Source organism: Bubalus bubalis, chromosome 2 (genome assembly GCF_019923935.1).
Source record: "Bubalus bubalis isolate 160015118507 breed Murrah chromosome 2, NDDB_SH_1, whole genome shotgun sequence".
NCBI lineage: Eukaryota > Metazoa > Chordata > Mammalia > Artiodactyla > Bovidae > Bubalus > Bubalus bubalis.
In genome coordinates this window covers 145743585-145771131 of record NC_059158.1, presented here as the reverse complement: position 1 = coordinate 145771131, position 27547 = coordinate 145743585, and the positions used below count along the sequence as shown (strand labels likewise).

Here is a 27547-nt window from a genome sequence, read left to right as displayed (position 1 = left end):
CAACACCTCATCTCTCGGATTCATTGGCCTGTCATGCAGCGAGCAGAGCGAGCTTGGCATAACAATGGTAGTGAGGAAAGCAAATGACAGATGAATTCGCAAAAGTCAGATAAGATGCCAAAGATTCAAAGAAAAAATATTGTGTAACTAGGCAGCTGCAACGGGCGCGCTAAGCGCGGCCGAGAGGAGCCACCCCATGTCCGAGGTCAGGGGCAGCGGCCAAGAGTACCAGACTGCGAGGGCGCAGGAACGGCCGAGAGGAGCTACACCACGTCTGAGGTCGGGGGCGCGGCCAAGAGGAGATACCCAGCGTCCGAGGTCAGGGGCGGCGACGAGAGGAGTTACCCAGCGTCCGAGGTCGGGGCAGCGGCCGGGAGGAGATACCCCACACCCTTAAGCCCGAGGCCAGGGTCGGCGGCTGGGAGGACCAACCCCACTCCATGGCTGTACGGGCACAGGAGGGCCTAGAGGAGCTATCCCACGTTGAAGGTCAGGAAGGGCACAGTGAGGAGATACCCCTCGTCCAAGGTAAGGAGCAATGGCTGCGCTTTGCTGGAGCAGCTGTGAAGAAATATCCCATGCCCAAGGTAAGAGAAACCCAAGTAAGACCATAGGTGTTGCAAGAGGGCATTAGAGGGCAGACACACTGAAACCATACTCACAGAAAACTAGTCAATCTAATCACACTAGGACCACAGCCTTGTCTAACTCAATGAAACTAAGCCATGCCCGTGGGACAACCCAAGATGAGTGGGTCATGGTGGAGAGATCTGACAGAATGTGGTCCACTGGAGAAGGGAATGGCAAACCACTTCAGTATTCTTGCCTTGAGAAGCCCATGAACAGTATGAAAAGGCAAAATGATAGGATACTGAAAGAGAAACTCCCCAGGTCAGTAGGTGCCCAATATGCTACTAGAGATCAGTGGAGAAATAACTCCAGAAATAATGAAGGGATGGAGCCAAAGCAAAAACAATACCCAGCTGTGGATGTGACTGGTGATAGAAGCAAGGTCTGATGCTGTAAAGAGCAATATTGCATAGGAACCTGGAATGTCAGGTCCATGAATCAAGGCAAATTGGAAATGGTCAAACAAGAGATGGCAAGAGTGAATGTCGACATTCTAGGAATCAGCAAACTGAAATGGACTGGAATGGGTGAATTTAACTCAGATGACCATTATATCTACTACTGCGGGCAGGAATCCCTCAGAAGAAATGGAGTAGCCATCATGGTCAACAAAAGAGTCCGAAATGCAGTACTTGGATGCAATCTCAAAAACGACAGAATGATCTCTGTTCGTTTCCAAGGCAAACCATTCAATATCACAGTAATCCAACTCTATGCCCCAACCAGTAACTCTGAAGAAGCTGAAGTTGAACGGTTCTATGAAGACCTACAAGACCTTTTAGAACTAGCACCCAAAAAAGATGTCTTTTTCATTATAGGGGACTGGAATGCAAAAGTAGGAAGTCAAGAAACACCTGAAGTAACAGGCAAATTTGGCCTTGGAATACGGAATGAAGCAGGGCAAAGACTAATAGAGTTTTGCCAAGAAAATGCACTGGTCATAGCAAACACCCTCTTCCAACAACACAAGAGAAGACTCTATACATGGACATCACCAGATGGTCAACACTGAAATCAGATTGATTATATTCTTTGCAGCCAAAGATGGAGAAGCTTTATACAGTCAGCAAAAACAAGACCAGGAGCTGACTGTGGCTCAGACCATGAACTCCTTATTGCCAAATTCAGACTTAAATTGAAGAAAGTAGGGAAAACCACTAGACCATTCAGGTATGACCTAAATCAAATCCCTTATGATTATATAATGGAAGTGAGAAATAGATTTAAGGGCCTAGATCTGATAGAGTGCCTGATGAGCTATGGAATGAGGTTCGTGACATTGTACAGGAGACAGGGATCAAGACCATCCCCATGGAAAAGAAATGCAAAAAAGCAAAATGGCTGTCTGGGGAGGCCTTACAAATAGCTGTGAAAAGAAGAGATGTGAAAAGCAAAGGAGAAAAGGAAAGATATAAACATCTGAATGCAGAGTTCCAAAGAATAGCAAGAAGACATAAGAAAGCCTTCTTCAGCAATCAATGCAAAGAAATAGAGGAAAACAACAGAATGGGAAAGACTAGAGATCTCTTCAAGAAAATCAGAGATACCAAAGGAACATTTCATGCAAAGATGGGCTCGATAAAGGACAGAAATGGTATGGACCTAACAGAAGCAGAAGATATTAAGAAGAGATGGCAAGAATACACAGAAGAACTGTACAAAAAAGATCTTCACGACCCAGATAATCACGATGGTGTGATCACTGACCTACAGCCAGACATCCTGGAATGTGAAGTCAAGTGGGCCTTAGAAAGCACCACTACGAACAAAGCTAGTGGAGGTGATAGAATTCCAGTTGAGCTATTCCAAATCCTGAAAGATGATGCTGTGAAAGTGCTGCACTCAATATGCCAGCAAATTTGGAAAACTCAGCAGTGGCCACAGGACTGGAAAAGGTCAGTTTTCATTCCAATCCCAAAGAAAGGCAATGCCAAAGAATGCTCAAACTACCGCACAATTGCACTCATCTCACATGCTAGGAAAGTAATGCTCAAAATTCTCCAAGCCAGGCTTCAGCAATATGTGAACCGTGAACTTCCTGATGTTCAAGCTGGTGTTAGAAAAGGCAGAGGAACCAGAGATCAAATTGCCAACATCCGCAGAATCATGGAAAAAGCAAGAGAGTTCCAGAAAAACATCTATTTCTGCTTTATTGACTATGCCAAAGCCTTTGACTGTGTGGATCACAATAAACTGTGGAAAATTCTTCAAGAGATGGGAATACCAGACCACCTGATCTGCCTCCTGAGAAATTTGTATGCAGGTCAGGACGCAATAGTTAGAACTGGACATGGAACAACAGACTGGTTCCAAATAGGAAAAGGAGTACGTCAAGGCTGTATATTGTCACTCTGTTTATTTAACTTGTATGCAGAGTACATCATGAGAAACGTTGGACTGGAAGACACAAGCTGGAATCAAGACTGCTGGGAGAAATATCAATAACCTCAGATATGCAGATGACACCACCCTTATGGCAGAAAGTGAAGAGGAACTAAAAAGCCTCTTGATGGAGGTGAAAGTGGAGAGTGGAAAAGTTGGCTTAAAGCTCAACATTCAGAAAACAAAGATCATGGCATCTGGTGCCACCACTTCATGGGAAATAGATGGGGAAACTGTGGAAACAGTGTCAGACTTTATTTTTCTGGGCTCCAAAATGACTGCGGATAGTGACTGCAGCCATGAAATTAAAAGACACTTGCTCATTGGAATGAAAGTTATGACCAACCTAGATAGCATATTCAAAAGCAGAGACATTACTTTGCCAACAAAGGTCTGTCTAGTCAAGGCTATGGTTTTTCCTATGGTCATGTATGGATGTGAGAGTTGGACTGTGAAGAAGGATGAGCGCTGAAGAACTGATGCTTTTGAACTGTGGTGCTGGAGAAGACTCTTGAGAGTCCCTTGGACTGCAAGGAGATCCAACCAGTCCATTCTAAAGGAGATCAGCCCTGGGATTTCTTTGGAAGGAATGATGCTAAAGCTGAAACTCCAGTACTTTGGCCACCTCATGTGAAGAGTTGACTCATTGGAAAAGACTCTGATGCTGGGAGGGATTGGGGGCAAGAGAAGGGGACGACAGAGGATGAGATGGCTGGATGGCATCACTGACTCAATGGACTTGAGTCTGAGTGAACTCTGGGAGTTGGTGATGGACAGGGAGGCCTGGCGTGCTGCGATTCATGAGGTCACAAAGAGTCGTACACTACTGAGGGACTGATCTGATCTGATCTGAGACATATGAGGCTGAAGATGGAGCCGAGAGCTAGTGTTGTGGGTGTGACCTGTCAGAGAAACTAAGTTTCATTATACCAGGGATGTCTAAGATGATGGGGTTGGAATCCCATCAGGCCATGGGCTCTACAGAGGACCAAATGTATGAGGCAGTGCTACCAGGCAGACTCCAGAGTAAGGTTATCTTGGTAGGGAAGGTAGCACTTCGTTTAAAAGTCATAGCTACTCAGAGCTCCATAGTTTACTAAGTTCTGTGGTGGGGCTACCGGAAACCCAAAGTGAAGAGCAATTACACAAAGCTGACCAGGGTTGGAGGAGAGACTGCTGATAATCAATCTATTTCTGAGTTTTATTCAGGAGACAAGGACCTGGAGGAACCTGAGAACTGGGTTACCTTTATGAGAAGACACGAAGGAAAGACAAAGAGAGGGAGAATGAAGTCAAGGCAGAGATACAGGGAAAAGAACAATTCTTAGCAGGTGGTTTTCGTGCCCAAGATGATACAAGATCTGTGGAAACTACTGTTCCAAGGCAAGTCCAGAATAATCAGACTTTTCCACAAAGTGCGGCCTTAGCATGTTGAGATTGAAAAGGAGCTGGGTGAGCTGGCTTCAGAAGGCTGACCAAAGGAGTCAAACTGTCAGGGGAAGGAGCTGAGTCTGCCTGAGGAAGTGAGGGCAACCTACTGGATCGCCACATCTGTTATCTGCTGCCGAGGTTCCTTGGCAATCTTACTAATTTTTAACAACGCAAAAACGATCATCTGTATACACTGAATGCTTAGGTTTATTGATTATGCTTGTGTTGTTGTGAGTTTCTTCCTTTACTTTTCTCTACTCAAGTCATAACATGGGGGAGGAAGTTGCAACTGAAATTAGTAAAACAAAAGTAAATGGAGAAGGAAGAATAAATAGGAAGATATTTAGATAGCAAATTCCAATTAATTTGCTGGAAAGTCTTTACAAAAATGCGTCAGTAATCATATCACAGTGGACATTAAATACCCTGGAAGAATGGAGATAAAGAGGGAATGGCAGGAGCATGGAGGAGATGGGTAGTCTAGGGTATGTGTCTTGGTCAAAAATCTAGAATATTGGTCAAAGTCACTGCTTTCGTTTTATAGTCCATCTTCATCATAAAACCTCTTCTTTCACATACTCTGAAAATTCCAGGAGGCAAAAAGGAAGGCAGAACAAATTCATGTTATTGATTTTCTACTATACATTGACTAGAGTTCAAATTTAAAGTGGAAAATTACAGTCCCTGGGGGAGAAGAAACCTATCAATGGGAGGACTAATACCAAAAGCCCCAGAATTAGGGTTTTTACTGTTCACTGGTGATTTTGTCAGCAATCACAGTTGCAAACCGTTATTTCTGGTCGATGTACCCTCTAGCTTTCTCTTGAGTCTTGAATTACATAATGGTTTAAAGAATTCTTTTGTGGGCACGTGGGGTGCTGCTTTTAGTCATTCTCTGCTGAAACATTTCTACTTTGATTTCTGGGGCTAAGTGGCTTTTTTTCAGATACTAAGAAAGCCTTAGGAGACTAGAGAGAGGTTCAGATATAGACAAGCACAAAAAAACTAAGACAATGGAAGAGTACACTCAAGTTTTCATGTATACCTTTTGCTCTTTTATATACATATTCTATTTGTAGCATAAATATTTTAAATTAGTAGTATTAAAATTACTTTTCAGTTTTGCTTTTCAAAGAACTTTTATGACTACATCAGTTCAGTTCAGTTCAGTCGCTCAGTTGTGTTGATTTTGTGACCCTGTGAACTGCAGCATGCCAGGCCTCCCTGTCCATCACCGACTCCTGGAGCTTGCTCAAACTCATGTCCATCGAGGTGGTGATACCATCCAACCTTCTCATCCTCTGTCGTCCCATTCTCCTCCTGCCTTCAATCTTTCCCAGCATCAGGGTCTTTTCTAAGGAGTCAGTTTTTCACATCAGGTGGCCAAAGTATTGCAGCTTCAGCTTCAGCATTAGTCCTTCCAATGAATATTCAGGGTTGATTTCCTTTAGGATTGACTGGTTTGATCTTGCAGTCCAAGGGACTCTCGAGAGTTTTCTCCACCACTACAGTTCAAAAGAATCAATTCTTCAGTGCTCAGCTTTCTTTATGGTCCAACTCTCACTATGTTATGTAGTTATGACTACCTAGCGGCACAGAAACAAAAGGTGGGGAGGGAAAGTGAGGATCACCAGATCTAATGGGAATGCAAACTAGGGTGATCCACTCACCCAATTTGCTTAAAATGAGGAGATTCTCTGGGATGGGTTTCTCAGTGCTCAAACTAGAATAACCTGGACACCTCAACATAGACCAAATAACACACTGAGCATGAAAATGTTGCACGAATGTTACTCATTTTACTAACCACATGAACAAGATGATTAGGACCATGGATACTCCTGAAGCTTCAATTGCCTCACTTTGGGAGACGTTAACTAGTTCCCCATGGTGGACAACTATCTTAATTACAATAATTCTGGTTGTTTTGTTCTTGCTGTTTGCTCCCTGCATCTGTAATTGTATAACTGGATTTGTTTCTAGCCGCATGAAAGCTTTTAAGTTACAAATTGTTGCTCAAACTCCTGCTACTGCTGTAGCTTCCTCCAACTACTATTTGGGGCCCCTGGATCAGATATCCTCAATATGAGGATTAGGAGAATATGTTGCCTCACCAATTTAGGGACAACACCCCTTGTCAGCTCGGAAGTAGTTATGGAATGAGAACGACGCCCCTTTTCCCTAGGCAACATAATTCTCCTAAAAGAAAAGGGGGGAATGAGAGAGTCATTTCCTAGGCAGGTTGATAGGGAGTCTAGGGGTCCCCAAGGAGAGAGGGGTCTAGAATTATCAAGGAGGAAGAAAGGACAAACTTTTTTCCTTCTCCACATTCCTTAGGATTGTATAACAATAATGTATCCTACCTGAGGACAGTCTTTGGATTAAACCTTCTATTATCTTAAAATGTAAATTATGGGAGTAGACCTGGTCTTTACAAGGATGTATCTTGCCTGAGGACAGTGTTATCTTAAAATGTAAATTATGGGAGTAGGTCTGATGAGGTCTTTACAACCTCCAGATATTCTTTGGATTATATAACTTCATTGTTAACACTAGCAAGTGGGTACTCTTTCTGCCCCCTTCTGATGCCTATGTCAGAAGCTTTCTCTATCTGCTTTATACTTTAATAAAACTTTATTACACACACACACACACACACACACACAAAATAAAGGCCAAATTTTTCTGTTTGCCTCTAATTAGATTTCCTACTTTGGCAGGGTAAAGGTTAACAGTCTGGGCTATTTCCTCCAATTCACCTGTGAAACTGACTTTTCAGATTTCAATCTTTATCTGTTTAAGTCTACAGACATATATTTTTATCATTTTCAGCCAACAGTCAAGTAGTTGATGATCACAATGATAATTTATACATGTATTGCAAATATATATGACAAATAGACCCTGATGCTGGGAAAGATTGAAGGCAGGAGAAGAAGGAGACCACAGAGGATGAGATGGTTGGATGGCATCACTGATTTGATGGGCATGAGTTTGAGCAAACTCCAGAAAACAGTGAAGGATAGGGAAGCCTGGTATGCTTCAGTCAGTGGGGTCATAAAGAGTTGGACATAACTTAGTGACTGAACAACAACAAAAAGTACATATCTCTCAGGCAGAGAAAAACTTCCATTCAAGAAGGCAGTTACACAGCTAAGTTTAGATATTGAGACATTTCATTTTTGATATTTTTACTAAGTACACTGCAAATGTTTTAACCATAATTTTATGGAATTCAGGGATGCTCTGGTTATTTAAAAGGAGTTTAATGAAGTTTCTGTCACTTTAATAAAACCCTTCCACACTTTAAGGAAAGTGTAGCAAGAGAATATATCTGACTTGTTTACTGTCGTTATCTTCAAACTGAAAACAACACTCATTTGACAATCAATATTTGTTGTATGAATGAAAGAAATCTCAGCAAAGAAAAGAAATAACAGATTGGTTTTACTTTCAACATGTTTGTTGTGTTCCTTGTTGTTGCTTGGTCAATAGCATTGAATAAATTATTTCAAAAAAGACTGGGGACTGCTCCACTTAACCTAAAAAATCAGTATGGAAAGATATGTTCTTGGTGGGAGATGTTGGTGTCACCAAAACCGATCCTTTGAAGCATTTTGTGAGGATGCTTCCTGAAAAAGATTGTTGATATGCTCTGTATAATACAGGCTTTGAAACAAAGGAATCCAGAAAAGAGGAGTTGATGTTTTTCCTGTGGGCACCACAACTATCTCCTCTGAAGAGTAAAATGATCTATGCGAGCTCCAAGGATGCCATCTGAAAGAAGTTCCAAGGCATAAAACACAAATGTCAAGCAAATAGGCCAGAAAACCTCAATCGAGCTTGTATTGCTGAAAAGCTAGGTGGATCCCTAATTGTAGCTTTTGAAGGCTGTCCTGTGTAGACCATCATCTGGTGCCACAAATCAAAAGCTTCCATGTTTAATGTTATCCTCTTGCTATAAGTAAGGCAGAATATAGGGACTCGCTGAAGGGGAGCTGTCTTGTCATTTGTGGGGGTAAACTATTCTATGAACATGTGCAAATGGCCCTAAATAAATCTAAACTCTAAAATTAAAAAAAAAAAAAAAAGATATGTTCAAAACTTATTTATTGAAAAAAGGCTTGGGTTTGTTTTTTTAGGAATGGAGAGGTAGACAGGGGTTAGAGGTATACAGCTGAATTCGAACCACAACTATGATCCTAGCTTCACAATTTGGCTTTTCATTTTAAATCCTATTTTCATTGCTAGTAATTTCATATTTATGGGTTATCTTAATTAGATAGTAAGTTTAAGTAAAGGGTTCATGTTGTATATCTTTTTCTGAATTTCCCCAGAGTAACATTTAATAGACACCAAGGTAATGAACTGATTGGCTAATTTTTTCATACCATTTTAGATGGATATTCATCTTTCCTACTGTTAGGGAGGTCAATTCCATAACCTATTCAGAAACCTCATTCCAGTGCTTAACAATCATCTTCTTTTTTATATCTAACCTCATGTGTTTTTCTGATAGTGATTTTGGCTCAATATCTCTAGCCCTGTCCTCAATGGCAATGGTGAACAGCTGGTTATTATTACCAGTTAACTCATCCTTCAACATTTACTTCAAGGAGGAAAAAAAAAAAACAAAACTCCTAATACAGTTTGCCCTCTTTCTGATTTTTGGCCCACTTCCACTATTTTCATTATTTTCAATACTATTATCTAGAATGACTAAAGGGCACTACACATTAATATTCAAATAAGTCTACTCCAATTAGCACATCATATAAGCCAGCCAATCAGCACAACCTTATTAAAGGCCAACACTGTGAAAAGTATGATGAGAAAGTCAGTTTGTTTAAAGGAATTTACAATCCCACTGAGAACATGAGACAAACATGTAAAACCCAAACTAAAAGCCAAGTCAGCCTATGGGAAGTACTGAATGAGGAGACACGAACTATAAAAGTATTGATGAGAAAGAGAGACATGCAGGTCAAAGAAGGACCATGGAAATGGGGCTGAAGGTGTGTTCAGAGGCCTGGGAGGACTCAGAGAGAAGGAAGAGGGATCAGCTCAAGAGAGGGGCAACTTAGGGCTCCATAAAGCTTGTTTGAGGGTAACAGTGAGCAATCTGGCTGGAGTGGTGAGTTTGCAGAAAGGAACAAGAAAAATCAATGATAGAAAAATAAGCTGGAGGGACATCCTTGGCAGTCCAGTGGTTAAGACTCTTCCTGTCCACTGCAGGGGGGTGCAGGTTCAAAACCTGGTTGGGAAACTAAGAAACTGTGGGCCAGGCAGGGCAGCCAAAATTTTTTAATAGAAAAAAAAGAAACTGGAATAAGAATATAGAGGCTACTAAAAGCCAAACTAATTTTATTTTAATGAGTCAGTAGTTCCCAAATGGAGGTTCCTGGGGTTGGATGCAAAAGAAACATCAGGGAATCCCAGGTCCTAGTCTAGAACTAATGAATCAGAATCTCTGATGATGAAGTCCAGTGATTCATAACTTTAATAAGCTCTGTTGATGACTCTAGAGTACAGCTGGATTTTTGAGAACTACTAGATAATTGGGATGGAGAAGGCAATGGCACCCCACTCCAGTACTCTTGCCTGGAAAATCTTATGGACAGAGGAGCCTAGTAGGCTGCAGTCCATGAGGTCACTGAATCAGACACGACTGAACGACTTCACTTTCACTTTTCACTTTCATGCATTGGAGAAGGAAATGGCAATCCACTCCAGTGTTCTTGCCTGGAGAATCCCAGGGACGGGGGAGCCTGGTGAGCTGCCGTCTATGGGGTCGCACAGAGTCGGACACGACTGAAGTGACTTAGCAGTAGCAGCAGCACATAATTGGGAATCATCACACAAAGGAGAAAATTGAAGTGCAGAGTGGTTAAGTAGTTGTTGAAAGAAACAGAGCTGGGATTTGAACCTAAACAGAATGATTCTGGAGGCTCTGCTCTTTGCCACTGTTCTATATCATATCTGAGGGCACAAGGTGTTCATTGAATGTCTGATAACTGAATGAATGGTGGTCATGCCTGGGATGAACTGGAATGAAGAAAGGAAGAAAGCATGCAAATTGGTTAGGCATCTATGGAAGCAGTCTAGCCATAGCAAACAAACATGGTAATTAAGAGTATGGCAGTAGAAATGGAAAAAAAAAAACCAGATCCAAATGGAAGAGACAGCATTTTGTGAGTATCAACAGGATTGCTGGATGATGGAAGAATGGGAATAGGAAGAGGGAGGCATCCCGGATGTCATGGGATTCCTGGCAGGATCTCAGACAGAATCAAGGGAGTCAGGATGAACTTGTGACTTAGATGCATGAATGATGAAATAGATTTCAGACATGTTGAAGCTGAGGTGAGGCTGGGCCACCATGCAGAAATGACCAGCAGCTAGCTGGAGAAACAAAACTGGACTGTCTCCAAAATTCTGGTGGATGCTATTTAGCATGGTTAAGATGAAAATTCTAGATGTGGGACCTAATAATACTTGTATATCTCATGTGTATGAAAGTATACACAGAATTATGGCTGGTGTCAACGAATGTTTAAATGCTAATACAATAGAAGCAGTGATCAAGAGGGGTCTTGGTATTGTTATCAGTTCAAAGTCTGTCTCCAGGTAGGCTGTCTCACTTCTCCAGTCTCATTCTTTACTACTTGCCCAGTTCATCTCCCATGCATCTGGAAGATGGATGTTAGTAAATCACATTGAGGTGCTCAGATAAAAGGTGCTAAGTAAAGAACTAATTCCATTTTTCCTCCATGCAAATGATTAAATCTATACATGTCATTATCTAATAGTATTAAGTAAACATCCTACAAGGACATGACATTGTGCTGGACATGGTACAAAGCAAATTAGCAAATACAGCCTCAACGAGGAACTTATCAGTGTTTATATACATGAATAAAACTGTTGTTAATATGTTTTATTAGTTATTTAATATGAGTATGCAAATGAGTCCATTAGGAAATCCTTTGCATTTTATTAATCCAGCATTTTAAATGATTATATTTCACCTTAGATGCTAATGAAGTTTATTAACGTGTAGCTTCCACTTTAGTGCTTGTGAAAGTTCTTTTTAGCATATCAATTTCTTTAAAAGTTAAGCCAATTTTTTCCACTGGACTTTTGTTCTGATCTGTTAAGAAATCTAAACCTCATTATCCAAGAGAAGGACCGAGGTAAACTGCCTATTCTTCTTCAGTACTCTTTTGTAATTCACATTAACGTTAATGGGCGCTATGCATGCACATTAAGAGGAGAAGGGAACCCTAATTAAACAAGTAGCCTTTTGGTTGACATTCTACGTGGTCATTTTTTAATGTGATATGTATGAGAAAATCATCTTGCCTTGGACACCCATAAACAGAACTACCAAGTAATCAAACTTACATAGGGTAGGAGGGGAAGGCGATGAACAGCAATCAGCTTTTAAAATGAGTTTGAAAACAAGCTACCCGTGCACTTTTATATTAATGAACTCCATCAATGCCCCTCACTCCTCCACTGAACACATACTCACACCCTCCCCCAGAAAAAAAGAATGACAAATATTTGTAGACATACTTAACAGTCAAAAAAAAATTATTAAAGTCAAGACACCAAACAAACTCTGCATGCTGGGCACCATAGCAGTTCATTTGTCTGAACTCAGTCTATCAGAGTAGCCTGTCTGTCTCTGGGTCGTCTTTTAGTTAAGAAATAAATGCTGACCAAGCAGTCCTAAATGTGTTTGATCCAAATTGCACTTATACTTTTTAGGTACCATGCTTGCATCTTTTTTCATCATCTTATATCACTTGCCCTATTCATAAAGACTCCCTTCTCCAATTCTTTGTATTCTCCTGTTCACAATCTACTCATATTATGATGCTAATTTTCCCCTCTGGTGCTTAGTTGCAAACGAACAAAAGCCAGGATGTATGATACATAAATATATAAATATTATCAGCTATCACACCACTGGGTTTAATGGAAGTCAATATCAGTATATTATATTCTCTACTTTGCAATTCCATTATGGGCTCAACACTGCTGGCCGTAAAAAGGAGCATTCTGAGTCTACGCCTGTGATAATAATAATGAAAAAAACAGGGGTCATTGCTCTTCCCAACTTGAATGAAAAATTAAAATTGCTGGGGCACTTAGCTCAAAGGAAAATTGGCAAATTAACAAACCAAGAAACGAAATATTCATGGCTCATACTGCGGAAGAGAAACTTAAATAATTTAAGATGGATGGTGAGGTGAGAAAATTCAGAGTTACCAAAGAGGCAAAAAGTGAGCCTAACCACATTCCAATGTGCTTTCAGCTTCTCTTTCTTTCCCTCGGCAATCAGCAATCAGAGGCAGCCATGGAGGAGAATGGATGGCTGCACCATGAGTAGCCTTTGACATGCAAATTTATTTATTTATTTTTGTCACAGTCCTATATTTCTTTCAGATTTAATATATGCAACCATTTTACCCTGATCTACAAATCTCTGTGTTTTCAATGTATTTCTATATCCAGCTGGAAGCTGAATTATGAACTTTGACCTACTCTGGCTTTCATTTTTCATCTGAAATTTCATGTTTCCAACTGGCCTCTACTTCATGAAACCAAGCGCCTTAACGCTAGTCTGTGGTGGGCCTTTTGCCTTTGGGGAAATGACTGTTACAATTTCCCTGGCCTGGCTGCATAAGATAGGTTACCCTTCATACCCATAAAGTTGCAGGGATAACCAGACACTTCACAACCAGTATCTGGAAAGAGGTAATGACGGGCATGAGTGCATTACAGTTATTGTACACGAGACCTGTAACAGCCATTATGGGATCAAGGTAAGGAGAAGAAAGTATGACAGGTATGTCATGCTCCCTGGAGACTTAAGTATTCAGTCTATCTAACCTAATTTAAAAATCAAGTCAAAATGTATCTTTATGGGTCATGTATTATAAGACAACTTCCAAGGCAGTCCAATGAAATAACTCTGAGCCATGCGTTAAGAATATCAAGTCTGAAACCCATCCATACATTCTGGTCTGAAATACTAGACAAAGGAAAAAAAAAAAAAAGGAAAGCAAAACAAAACAAAAAAATTATTCTCCATCTGAGTTCATTTTCTATTTGTATTTAGCAATAGAAAGTTTTGCTGACTTAATTTGATATGAAGTTAATTCATCATTAAGAGATGAAATAACCTTTGAAAATAGTTCATGGTTACATTTAGAAGGGGGTGACCCAAAGTTTATAAAATATAAATGAGTGAATGATTTCAGTTTTATCATTACTTCTTAGAGTTTCCTACACAAAACTGTTCAGGCTTAAGACAGCATGTCCGCCTGAAATACACAACAGCAATTAGAGGGAAAGAGAAAAATGAAAGCAAAATTTAGTGGGTTACAAGTGAAAGGCAGTATCTGAGGGTTGGCTGTCTGAGGTTTGGTCCCTTGATGGAAGACAAGAAAGGAAATCTACTAGGCCAGGAACCACACTGAGTGTTTTGCTCATAGAAACTGCTGAACTTAAACTTCACAACAATTCAGAGAGTATACATTATTATCCCCAGTTTACTTATGAGTAGACTGAGACTCCGAGGGATTAATGAAGGCCACAGAGCTTGTAACTGGCAGATTTTCAACTCAGTTAAGAGTTAATTTGATGGCAGTGATGTCTGGGTTGTTTGTGGTGGTGGACAAGGGTGTCTGTGTGTGTGCGTGTGTGTGTGTGTGTGTGTGTGTGTAGGAGTATTCTCTTTTAAATAATTCACAGCAGATGTCATAATATAGAGCTTCCCTAGTTTCAATAAGATATTTACAGGCAGATATTGTGGGTTTGGTTCCAGATTACGGCAATGATATCACATTAAAACAAGTCACACAACTTTTTTGGCTTCCCAGGGCATATAAAAGTTATGTTTATAGTATGAAAGTGAAAGTAATTGACTCTTTGTGACCCCATGGACTATACAGTCCATGGAATTCTCTAGGCCAGAATACTGGAGTGGGTAGCCTTCCCAACCCAGGTCTCCTACATTGTAGGCTGATTCTTTACCAGCTGAGCCACAAAGGGAAGCCCAGAAACACTGGCGTGTGTAACCTATCCCTTCTCCAGTGGATCTTCCCAACCCAGGAATTGAACCGGGGTCTCCTGCATTGCAGGTGGATTCTTTACCAGCTGAGCTATCAGGGAAGCCCCGTTTATAGTATACTGTGGTCTATTAAATGTGCAATAGCATTATGTCTAAGAAACAATGCACACCTTAATTAAAATATACTTTATTGCTAAAATAGGCTAACGATCATCAGAGATCACCATAACAGATAAATAATAACAAAAAAGCCTGAACTATTGCATGAATGATGAAAATGTGACACAAAGAAATGAACTGAACAAATGCTATTTGAAAAATGACACCGATAGACTTGCTCAATGCAGGGTTGTCATAAACCTTCAATTTGTAAAAATTACAGCATCTCCAAAGCAAAATAAGTGAAGTACAATAAAACGAGGCATGCTTGTAGTCTATTTTGGTATAAAATGGATGAAACAGATGCTTTCCCATTTGCAAAGCTTAGGAATAAAAGTTTTTCCTCTGTGTTCTAAAAAATACCTTTGTCATTAGGGTTCATGATTTAGGTATTTTGTTGTAGAAACTAAACCAGTGTATACGTGCATTAGCTGGGTTAAGATGAAATAATAAAAAAATATCCAACTGGTGGGCTGGGAGAAACAGAGTTAATATAAACAGCTACAAATCAAGTTCACCATTCAGATCACAGACCACATGCCTTCAAAATGTTTATATCAGGTATGAAGTATCATCACCTTGAAAATGATACTTCAGGTATCATATGTACTAAAACAGATACAATTTGGGTTGACTCTCTGTTACAGCTTTATATGAAATTGGTTTAAAAATAATCTTCCCATGCTCATATGTTTAAAAAAAAAAAGCAGACATAAAGTGATCTGGCATGAGTACCCTGGTGTGCTAAGTTCTGATAATGTAGCTGCTGGAAATTCAGTGTGGCCTGGGCAGGTACACACTCTGTCAGGCTGGTAGACAGTTGCTAAGGGTGCAATGATACCATCTCTTCTGATTTTACCTTTTTCTTAGCACCTACTACAGCCTGAAATAATCTCAGTGATTTTGAGTGAATTGTTCATTTTTCTCTCCCTCACTGAGATATAAATTCCACAAGAGCCATGGCCTGGAGATCTTGTTCAGCACCATATAAATTGACTGCTGATTCCTTCAAGTTGTATGTATCCTAGGCAAACATCCCATCACTCCATGGGAAATTCACTGTTACAGGCAGTTCACATGTTGTATGATGTTTTGTTTTGATTTAAACTCACCACAAGAAATTAAAAAGTCTCTGATTCTTCCCTCCCTTGTGAAGATTAAAAAAAGTACCATTAAAGAAGCGATATATCGCTGTATGCCCAGTGCCTAGAACAGTGCCTGATGCAAGTGAAAGTGTTAGTTGCTCAGTCGTGTCCCATGAACTGTATCCTGCCAGGCTCCTCTCTCCATGGAATTCTCCAGGCAAGAATACTAGAGTGGGTTGCCATTCCCTTCTCAAGGGATTTTCCTGACCCAGGGATCAAACCCAGGTCTCTCGCATTGCAGGTCTCTGTTTGTATCAGGGAAGTCTGATGCAAAGAAGGCCCTTATTAAATGGTGGTTATGTAAGTACCCCACGTCCAAGGACCCGTGGCTGCATGGGCGCAGGAGGGCCTAGAGGAGATATCCCACATTGAAGGTCAGGAGGGGTGGCAGTGAGGAGATATCCCTCGTCCAAGGTAAGGAGCAATGGCTGCGCTTTGCTGGAGCAGCCGTGAAGAGATACCCCACGCCCAAGGTAAGAGAAACCCAAGTAAGACCGTAGGTGTTGCAAGAGGGCATTAGAGGGCAAACACACTGAAACCATACTCACAGAAAACTAGTCAATCTAATCACACTAGGACCACAGCCTTGTCTAACTCAACGAAACTAAGTCATGCCTGTGGGGCAACCCAAGATGGGTGGGTCATGGTGGAGAGATCTGACAGAATGTGGTCCACTGGAGAAGGGAATGGCAAACCACTTCAGTATTCTTGCCTTGAGAACCCCATGAACAGTATGAAAAGGCAAAATGATAGGATACTGAAAGAGAAACTCCCCAGGTCAGTAGGTGCCCAATATGCTACTGGTGATCAGTGGAGAAATAACTCCAAAAAGATTGAAGGGATGGAGCCAAAGCAAAAAGAACACCCATCTGTGGATGTGACTGGTGATAGAAGCAAGGTCCGATGCTGTAAGGAGCAATATTGCATAGGAACCTGGAATGTCAGGTCCATGAATCAAGGCAAATTGGAAGTGGTCAAACAAGAGATGACAAGAGTGAATGTCGACATTCTAGGAATCAGCGAACTGAAATGGACTGGAATGGGTGAATTTAACTCAGATGACCATTATATCTACTACTGTGGGCAGGAATCCCTCAGAAGAAATGGAGTAGCCATCATGGTCAACAAAAGAGTCCGAAATGCAGTACTTGGATGCAATTTCAAAAACGGCAGAATGATCTCTGTTCGTTTCCAAGGCAAACAATATCACAGTAATCCAAGTCTATGCCCCAACCAGTAACTCTGAAGAAGCTGAAGTTGAACGGTTCTACAAGACCTTTTAGAACTAACACCCAAAAAAGATGTCCTTTTCATTATAGGGGACTGGAATGCAAAAGTAGGAAGTCAAGAAACACCTGGAGTAACAGGCAAATTTGGCCTTGGAATATGGAACAAAGCAGGGCAAAGACTAATAGAGTTTTGCCAAGAAAATGCACTGGTTATAGCAAACACCCTCTTCCAACAACACAAGAGAAGACTCTATACATGGACATCACCAGATGGTCAACACTGAAACCAGACTGATTATATTCTTTGCAGCCAAAGATGGAGAAGCTCTATACAGTCAGCAAAAACAAGACCAGGAGCTGACTGTGGCTCAGACCATGAACTCTTTATTGCCAAATTCAGACTTAAATTGAAGAAAGTAGGGAAAACCACTAGACCATTCAGGTATGACCTAAATCAAATCCCTTATGATTATATAATGGAAGTGAGAAATAGATTTAAGGGCCTAGATCTGATAGATAGAGTGCCTGATGAGCTATGGAATGAGGTTCGTGACATTGTACAGGAGACAGGGATCAAGACCATCCCTATGGAAAAGAAATGCAAAACAGCAAAATGGCTGTCTGGGGAGGCCTTACAAATAGCTGTGAAAAGAAGAGACGTGAAAAGCAAAGGAGAAAAGGAAAGATATAAACATGTGAATGCAGAGTTCCAAAGAATAGCAAGAAGACATAAGAAAGCCTTCTTCAGCGATCAATGCGGAGAAGTAGAGGAAAACAACAGAATGGGAAAGACTAGAGATCTCTTCAAGAAAATCAGAGATACCAAAGGAACATTTCATACAAAGATGGGCTCGATAAAGGACAGAAATGGTATGGACCTAACAGAAGCAGAAGATATTAAGAAGAGATGGCAAGAATACACAGAAGAACTGTACAAAAAAGATCTTCACGACCCAGATAATCACGATGGTGTGATCACTGACCTATAGCCAGACGTCCTGGAATGTGAAGTCAAGTGGGCCTTAGAAAGCATCACTATGAACAAAGCTAGTGGAGGTGATAGAATTCCAGTTGAGCTATTCCAAATCCTGAAAGATGATGCTGTGAAAGTGCTGCACTCAATATGCCAGCAAATTTGGAAAACTCAGCAGTGGCCACAGGACTGGAAAAGGTCAGTTTTCATTCCAATCCCAAAGAAAGGCAATGCCAAAGAATGCTCAAACTACCACACAATTGCACTCATCTCCCACGCTAGTAAAGTAATGCTCAAAATTCTCCAAGCCAGGCTTCAGGAATATGTGAACCGTGAACTTCCTGATGTTCAAGCTGGTTTTAGAAAAGGCAGAGGAACCAGAGATCAAATTGCCAACATCCGCTGAATCATGGAAAAAGCAAGAGTGTTCCAGAAAAAACATCTATTTCTGCTTTATTGACTATGCCAAAGCCTTTGACTGTGTGGATCACAATAAACTGTGGAAAATTCTTCAAGAGATGGGAATACCAGACCACCTGATCTGCCTCTTGAGAAATCTGTATGCAGGTCAGGAAGCAACAGTTAGAACTGGACATGGAACAACAGAATGGTTCCAAATAGGAAAAGGAGTATGTCAAGGCTGTATATTGTCACCTTGTTTATTTAACTTATATGCACAGTACATCATGAGAAACGCTGGGCTGGAAGAAACACAAGCTGGAATCAAGATTGACGGGAGAAATATCAATAACCTCAGATATGCAGATGACACCACCCTTATGGCAGAAAGTGAAGAGGGACTCAAAAGCCTGTTGATGAAAGTGAAAGTGGAGAGTGAAAAAGTTGGCTTAAAGCTCAACATTCAGAAAATGAAGATCATGGCATCTGGTCCCATCACTTCATGGCAAATAGATGGGGAAACAGTGGCTGACTTTATTTTTCTAGGCTCCAAAATCACTGCAGATGGTGACTGCAGCCATGAAATTAAAAGATGCTTGCTCCTTGAAAGGAAAGTTATGACCAACCTAGATAGCATATTGAAAAGCAGAGACATTACTTTGCCAACAAAGATTCATCTAGTCAAGGCTATGGTTTTTCCTGTGCTCATGTATGGATGTGACAGTTGGACTGTGAAGAAGGCTGAGCACCGAAGAATTGATGCTTTTGAACTGTGGTGTTGGAGAAGACTCTTGAGAGTCCCTTGGACTGCAAGGAGATCCAACCAGTCCATTCTGAAGGAGATCAGCCCTGGGATTTCTTTGGAAGGAATGATGCTAAAGCTGAAACTCCAGTACTTTGGCCACCTCATGCAAAGAGGTGACTCATTGGAAAAGACTCTGATGCTGGGAGGGATTGGGGGCAGGAAGAGAAGGGGACAACAGAGGATGAGATGGTTGGATGGCATCACTGACTCGATGGACATGATTTTGAGTGAACTCCAGGAGTTCGTGATGGATAGGGAGGCCGGGCGTGCTGTGATTCATGGGGTCACAAAGAGTCGGACATGACTAAGCGACTGATCAGATCTGATGTAAGTGAAGAATAATTATGAACGCTTTTGACAAGGAGGAGGCATTCAAGATTGTTACTGATCAAATGAGTATGGGCAAAATACTAAAAACAGAAATGAAATTCTTAGTAGCAGGTTTTACTCTTTGTTCTTTGTTAATCCATCAAAAAAGCTTCCTGGGCACACCAACGGTATAGAAGAAGGTACTTGATGGACATTAAACCTTCCATTTAGGTCCAGAACAAGCTGACCATCTGAAGGCTTTTAAAGTGAGTGGTCTGTAATACCAAGAGTAGATGATAGTGGCTATGATGTAAAGGAATGGATTTCAATCACAATTAAACTGACAGAATTCAGTTTCAAGAATATAAGGATTGACAAGCTTATTAAATAATTAAGAAATCAAGGACTGACTTTGAGTTTTTACTATAAACAGGGCAAGATTTTCTTAGCCAAAGGATATTATATGTATGTTTTTAGTGCTTAGAAAATATCTGTTAGACCCCAGGAAGGTGGAATAGGGCTGATAGTTATGAGGTTGTTTATTGAGGGGTTTTGGACTTCACCCTTTGGTTGCAAGGAGCCACTCACTGGTGGTCTTTTCTGCAGGGTAGTGCCATGAAGAATACAAAAAACACAAAATGAAAATAATGTAAGCACCTTGATCCTCTAAAATTCTCTTTCAACAGTAGGTAAAACAGAGTATAGAGGGAAACTACCAAAATTGGTAGGTTCTTAAGCTGTATATTTCCCCACAATAAGTCATAGCCTATGTAAGAGCCATAGGTGAATCTGCAGGGAACTAATTCTGAAATCAACAAAGCATACTGGAGCTGGACAATACATATAAAGGTATGAATTAATGAGATCTCCCATAAGTTTTTCAAAATGATAGGAAATAGGTTAAATTAACTGAGCTAAACTGTGCTATTACATGGCATCAACACAAAGCGACCAGAGAATAGCAGAAAAGCACATGGCACTTAACTTTCCACAAGCAAGAGCAAAGCTACCGCTACCACAATTACACTTCCATGATGTGTGGTGAGGGAAGGACAGGGAGGCAGAAATTTGGTCCCTGCTCACGCCCTTGGCCAAGTATCATTGTACATGGCACAGCTACACAATCTATACTAAAGCCCCATGTTCAGGAGGGTGTCTGAAGTGCAGATACCGGAACAAAATTATACATATTTAAACCACATATCTAACTCCTTGAGATCCTTAGAGCAATCAATCTTTTTTTTTAAATAAGTAACTAAGTCAATAGCATCTGAGCAACAGATGAGAGTTAAAGCAAAGTCTGTTGGCTAATGGTAACAGCTTTTGTGTTCTTTGTTGTTGAAAATGTGCATGTAGCAGCATCTCCAATATGCTCACAAACTCGGATGCAAAAGGCTACGGAAAACAGTTGCTATTTTTACACCAGAGATAAAATCAAACACCACCTTTCAGATCTTAATTTTTCTAAAATAGGGTAAGGAAATAAAATCTGAATTACTAGATGTCTCAAGAATCTAGGACCTGTGATTTCTATCAAAGGAAAACACAGCAAACATTGGACAACGACAGGAAGAGCCAGCTCTGTATTCTGGGCAGTGGAGTATGAACCTGCCAAATCACATCATCTGAAATAAAATACAGAGTTAAAGTTTAATTTAGTAATATTCTAGAAAATGGGATATGTGAAGCTATAATAGTTTTTCTATTTACAGACTACTGTAGTTAAATCTTTATAGTATTTTTCTTTAGCACTTTAAAGAGGATTTTTTGACCTTATAAATTAATATTGTAGAAGTATTAATAATTATGATATTTGCAATATGCTTTTCTACTGATGCTGCAGAAACTGCCATATACTGAGTGGCTTAAACAACAAAAATGGGCTGAAATTAATGGGTTGGCAGGCTGTGTTCCCATCTGGAAGTTCTCCAGAGAGAATCCATTGCTCTGCCCTTCCCACCTTCTAGAGGCTGCCCACAGTCCTTGGCTCACAGTCCCTCCAGCTACATATTGCATTTCTCTGTATCTTCCACAGTCACATCTTCTTTTAAAATTTTTTTATCTGTTTAATTTTGGCTGTGCCGAAACTTTGTTGCTGCACGGGCTTTTTCTCTAGTCGTGGTATGCGGGCTTCTCACTGAGGTGGCTTCTCTTGCTGCAGAGCATGGGCTCTAGGTGCTGACCTTCAGTAGTTATGGCTCCCGGGCTCTGGAGCTCAGGCTCATTGTATGGGCTTAGATGCTCTGCAGCACGTGGGATCTTCCCAGAACACGGATTGAACCCATGTCTCCTAAACTGGCAGGTGGATTGCCATCCACTGTACCACCGGGGAAGCCCTTCCTCTTCCACTTTTAAGACCCCTTGTTCTTGCCATACGCCCACTGGTGGAAATTCAGGATAATCTCCTTATCCTAAGGCCAGCTGAACAGAAAACTCAATTCTACCTGCAACCTCACTTCTCCTTTGCCAGGCAATATAACATGCTCATAGGAACTACAAATTGGGACATGAACATCTTTAGGGAAGCCATTATTCTACTTACTGTGATAATGAACATTTATTGAATGTTTGTTACTTGCCAGGCACTGTTCTAAGCAAGTTACATATAATTAAGCAGCTATAATTCTCATAATAATAGATTTTATTGTTACTCCCATTTTTTAGATGGCACAGAACGAGATTAAGTAACTTGCCCAATGTTACCTAGAGAGAAAGCACAGAAGCCAGGGTTGGGTCAGAGTGACAAATACAGTCTGCATTTTTAATCTCTGGACTCCACAACTGCAAAGGCGATTCTCATCTAAATATACTACAGTTCTGTGTTATCATTATTATCAAGGATGATTATCTAATAGCAGTCATGATAGTTACCCAGAATAAGGGCAAGTTTAACATTTTAATTGGTAAATGGATAGATAAAACCATAGAAACCATCAGGGAAAACAAGGGTTTTTTTAGAGATTTGTCCAGTGTCTAAATTATGTGTGTCCCTAAATGTCACTTTGCAGTTTCAAGGTCACATGTACGTATACACACACACACACACACACACACACACACAGGGAGGGAGAGAGGGAGAGAGAGAATATATATATTCATATATATATATATGAATAACAGATATGGAATGGAACTTTATGTTTCACTAAAATTTCAGTTGAAGATCCTTAACTGAGAACATCTGATGACAAATACCACTCAGCATTCTTAAGAAAGGCATCTCTTAAGGGTTTAATAAGAGATGCAAAACTGGCCCATCAACCATCACCTCCCATGACTCATCTTCAGCCCATGGAACAGAAGGGTAGAGATTGAGATTTTCTTACATGGGAAATTATAGAGGTAAAGGCAGTAATGGAAAGAGGTGCTTCTTTATCAAATTGTGGACATCTTGACAGCATAAACACGGCATATATGAAGGTAGCTGTTGGAGAAGAATTGAAGTTGTTTTCTGATTGCACCCTGCTGAGCCATGCCTAGTCAATAGACTGGCTGCCTATGACATCTCATCTTACAGTCTCACTGAGTTAGACAACAGTGGACCAGTCTTATTTTGAAACTGAGGAAAGCAAGGCTCAAGGAGCCTTAACATGTATGATGGTACTTAACGTGTGTGATGCCCAGCTTTTTGTGTGGGAAGGTGATAGGTTCAGATGAAGGCCCTCTGACTCCAGATGCAATGACCGCTCCACTACACCACAGAGCCTCTGTAGGTGATGGCTGATGTGCCCACAGACCTGGCCATGGACACATCTGGAATCATAGTGGGAGTGGGGTATGGTTCATCTACCCTGTCATCTCTAATTCAAAGGCTGTATTCTAGAGGTCACAGGTAAAAGATGCCTTTACCTCTTGCTTTCCCTATGTTGACGAAGAAGCATTTTCTTTACTCAAATAATGCATTGGTACCAAAGGCTCTGGGCACTACCCATGCCTCCAGCAAGACATGTTTATGGCAGCTTCCTGCCATCACCAGTGTCAGAAGCCAACCAAGAAGGCTCCTTCTCCCTTTGCAGAAAAGGAGCACACAAAATCACCAGTTAAGATTTTTAAGCATCTACATATGATCCAGCAATCCCATTCCTGGGCATATATCTATTCAAAACTATAATTCAGAAACATATATGCACCTCTATGTTCATAGCAGCATTATTCACAATAGCCAAGGATGAAAACAACCGAAAGGTCCATTGACAAATGCATGGATAAAGAAGATGTGTTATGTATACACAATGGAACATTACTCAGCCATAAAAAAGAATGAAATAAGGCCATTTGCAGCAACGTGGCTAGAACTAGAGATTATCATACTAAGCAGGGTATGTCAGAAAGAAAGAGACAGATATATGATGTCATGTATATGTGGAATCTAAAATATGACACAAATGAATTCATCTATGGGACAGAAACAGACTCCTGTACATAGAGTCTGTTACTCATATACATCCTTGCTATTGCCAAGGATGAGGGAGGGTGGGAAAGAGATGGACTGGGAGTTTGGGGTTAGTGAATACAAACCATTATATAGAGAACGGATAAACAACAATGTCCTACTATACAGCAGAGGGAATAATATCCAATACCCTGTGATAAACCATAGTGGAAAAGAATGTGTATGTGTGTATGTGTCTGTGTCTGTGTGTGTGTGTATATATATATATATATATACACACACACATATATATATTCTTCTTTTATAACCGAATCACTTTGTTGTACAGCAGAAATTAACACACCAATGTAAATCAAGTATAGTTCAATAAAAAAAAGATTTTTAGGCATCTAGCTGAAAAGGAAGGAAAGCTTGCCTTTTTTTTTTTTTTTTTTTTTTTTTGAGTGAACACAAATGAGTATTTTCATCAGGAGAGAAAAACCAAACCAAAGCAAAGTAACCCAACTTTGCCTTCAAAAGCAGGTCCCTACCTTAGCATGGCACCAAATCCCTTCTTCTTTATTTTCCTTTCTGGATCTTCATTTCCCTCTTTCTGCTTTTTCTCCTTGACTTTTAATTTGCCCTTTTCCTTCTTCTTCTCCTTTTCTTTCGTTTTTTTGACTTTCCTGGCTTTATTTTCTGCATTTTCTAGCTCAGAGTTCCCCTGAGGGGCAGATTCACAATTCAGAGCTCCTTGACCAGAGTGAGAGCTCCTATCAGACAGACCATCTGCACAAGAGGAAAAAAAAAAAATCAATGCACATAGTCAGGGGCTCCTCTGTCAGTATTTCAAGAAAAGTTAAAATACAGAAGAACAAATCAAAGCACTCAGGAGTTCTACCCTGCCACGTGGCTACGTGTACCCTTTGAAGAGACAACTGCCTAAATCTGGTTATGCAAGGCTTTTGCTGTTGGGAGTGGAGGGCCCTGGTTGCTTAGCCATGAGTATAAAAGGTTTGATATGGGCTGAAATGCTGATCTCTCTGAAAGCAGCTTGTTAACCTTGATTAGCTCAGAATGCCGACATGCTGGGAAACAAACAGGGTGAGTTTATTTCCAGAAGTTTCTGAGTGTAGCTATAACCCGGCTGTTTCAATGCAATTAATGCAGTCAGTCCTTGGGTTGAGGCTGCTTCTAATGACTTGAATAAGAATGTCAAGAAATGCATACTTAGTGCTGCTACCCTAAGGGCAAATGACAGTTGGTCCTTGTAGGAAATTGAAGGAGAACAATTCTTCAGTGGTTGGCCTGTAAAATAAATTGCATATTGCGTTATCCAATTCCATGTTCATTAAGCCAAAGGGCAAAACATATCAGGAAAATGAATTACTTTTAATATCAAAAATATAATTGTGATCCTTAAATCATTTTTCCCTGTAGTTAAGCACCCATTCGTGCCTATGATTCGCTGATAATAACGAGAGGAAGAAACCATTTCAGCAAGCGTGTCGCCCTACCGGCTTCTAACTCTTCAGGTCCGTCGTAGGATTTGTCAATGGCTGCTCGGAAGCTCTCGTTGCAGCCCCGGCCGCGGACCATGTGTGGCCGGGGCCGGTGGAAGGGAAGTTCATTCTTCCTGACCTCGGCAACTGCGGTCTGTAGGCTCTCCAAGGAGCTGGACTTTTTCAAACCCAGAGTTGGACCAAAATCTTTGCTAGGAGAATCTGGAAAAAAAGAAAAAAGGGCAAAAGGTCACCCTTCCCATAAGGCAGCCTGATGGAGTAGGAAGGCTTGTTGTTCTATCTCAAAAGGCAGGGGTGGGGATGTTAAGGGGGTGGGTCTTGGTGTTAAACCTCAGCTTTGCCACTCTTTGTGACTTTGAGCAAATATTTGACTTCTTGGTGCCTTAGTTGCTTTTCTATAAAGATGTGGGAAGATTTAAACTGATAATACATGTTATATACAGAATAAATATGTATATATATTTATGCACACGCACATACACACATACATGAATTTGAAAAGCTGTAGCACTCTCTAGAGATTATACGTATGAGAGTGTGTATACACACACTCACATAGCCACACACACCGAGCACCTAAGTGTTGCACGGTTCTCATTCTAAGCACTCCCATACATTGTAGCTTTTATTATTTCCAAAATTGTTCTTACAGTTATTAAGGAATGTAATATGCACAAAAATCAAACAGCATTGAAGTGATTTTAATTTCTGTCCTTAAACACTTTATCATACTCTAGCATTGTTCCTGTATAGTAAATGCAATTTATTTAGTCGACAAAAAAAGCAAAGCAAGGAAAGAAAACAACTTTTCTGTGTCAATGCTTACTGTTCCATATGTATTTCTATTTGATTATCTAGGAAATGGGGTAATTTTCTTTGCGTGATATAATATTCCAAAAAAGCCTAGGTGGAGTTTAATAATTTGTGTTTTGATATATAGTATTTTTCATTTGTACGGTTTGTCTTGCTCTGTTACCTGGCACTTTTCACTCATGCCTTGATCTCCATTCCCACCCACAGTCAGGCTCGCAGTTGTGTGTAACAGGATTAGGCTATATAAATACCAGTAGCACAAGGATTATTTTAAAGATGGAGGGAATTCTAGCAGGGCTCTTTTCCACCAGGGCCAAAGCTCACGATCCTCTCCAGTTACAAAGATTACTGTCATGAAGGGGCTACACTTGCATTTCTGGAAATAGACTACCTTACAGTTTTTAGTAGATACAGACTGAGTACATCTTATGGATTGTGAACATAAAGTAGCTACTTCAATGCTTAGTATATATATATATAGTAAGGCTCAGTAAACAGCTCTATCATTTCTTACTACGATCACTATTTTTGCTTCTACTAATGCTGCTGCCATAAATATTATTACTAGTTGCTTAAAAAAATACTAGGTAGTACAAGGAATAGAAAAGAAGTACAGCAAAGGCGTCATGCCTGTATAGACATGCATAGAGTTAAAAAACAAAATACACCATCCCATGTATTGTAAATATGTTAAAAACAGTCAAAATAATGACAATAATGCTAATAGCTAACAATGAAGAGAGCGCTTAGCCCAGTTGTAAGTGCTTTACCTGTACTGAAAGGTGAAAGTTAAGTCGCTCAGTCATGTCTGACTCTTTGCGACCCTGTGGACTGTAGCCCACCAGGCTCCTCCATCCATGGAATTCTCCAGGCAGGAGTACTGGAGTGGGTTGCCATTTCCTTCTCCAGGGGATCTTCCCAACCCAGGGATCAAACCCAGGTCTCCCACATTGCAGGCAGACGCGTTAACCTCTGAGCCACCAGGGAAGTAGTGCTACTGCCAATATTGTTCCCATTTTACAGATGAGGAAACCCAGGCAGAGGGCAGAGAAATACCTGGTCTAAAGATACACACTTAATAAGCATCGGAGCTGGGAACTGTTTTCAGGAAGCCCCACTGTGCCTTTTCTGCTCTATATTGTCCAAAGTTGTACTTGGCCTCCACCCTCTACTTGACTATGGTGAAGCTACTTCAAATGGTCTCTAGTTTCCTCATCTCTAACTAAGACCATTGGTTTCGATTAGCCCTGGGCCTAGTTAAACAGACAAAAATGCAAAAACTGGATGTTGTTT

At 40.6% G+C, this 27547-nt stretch overlaps 1 protein-coding gene across 7 annotated transcripts in view; it reads right to left on the bottom strand.

Moving 5' to 3' along the window:
• Positions 1-27547, bottom strand: part of PARD3B (par-3 family cell polarity regulator beta) — a 1152086-nt gene that overhangs the window by 321864 nt on the left and 802675 nt on the right. For all 7 annotated transcript variants that reach the window (XM_025261969.3, XM_044924795.2, XM_044924800.2 and 4 more), the window contains 2 exons: positions 25436-25642; positions 24470-24707 (listed from right to left, as the gene is read on the bottom strand). In XM_025261969.3, the coding sequence (XP_025117754.1) occupies positions 24470-24707; positions 25436-25642 (445 nt within the window). The remainder of the gene's footprint in view (positions 1-24469; positions 24708-25435; positions 25643-27547) is intronic.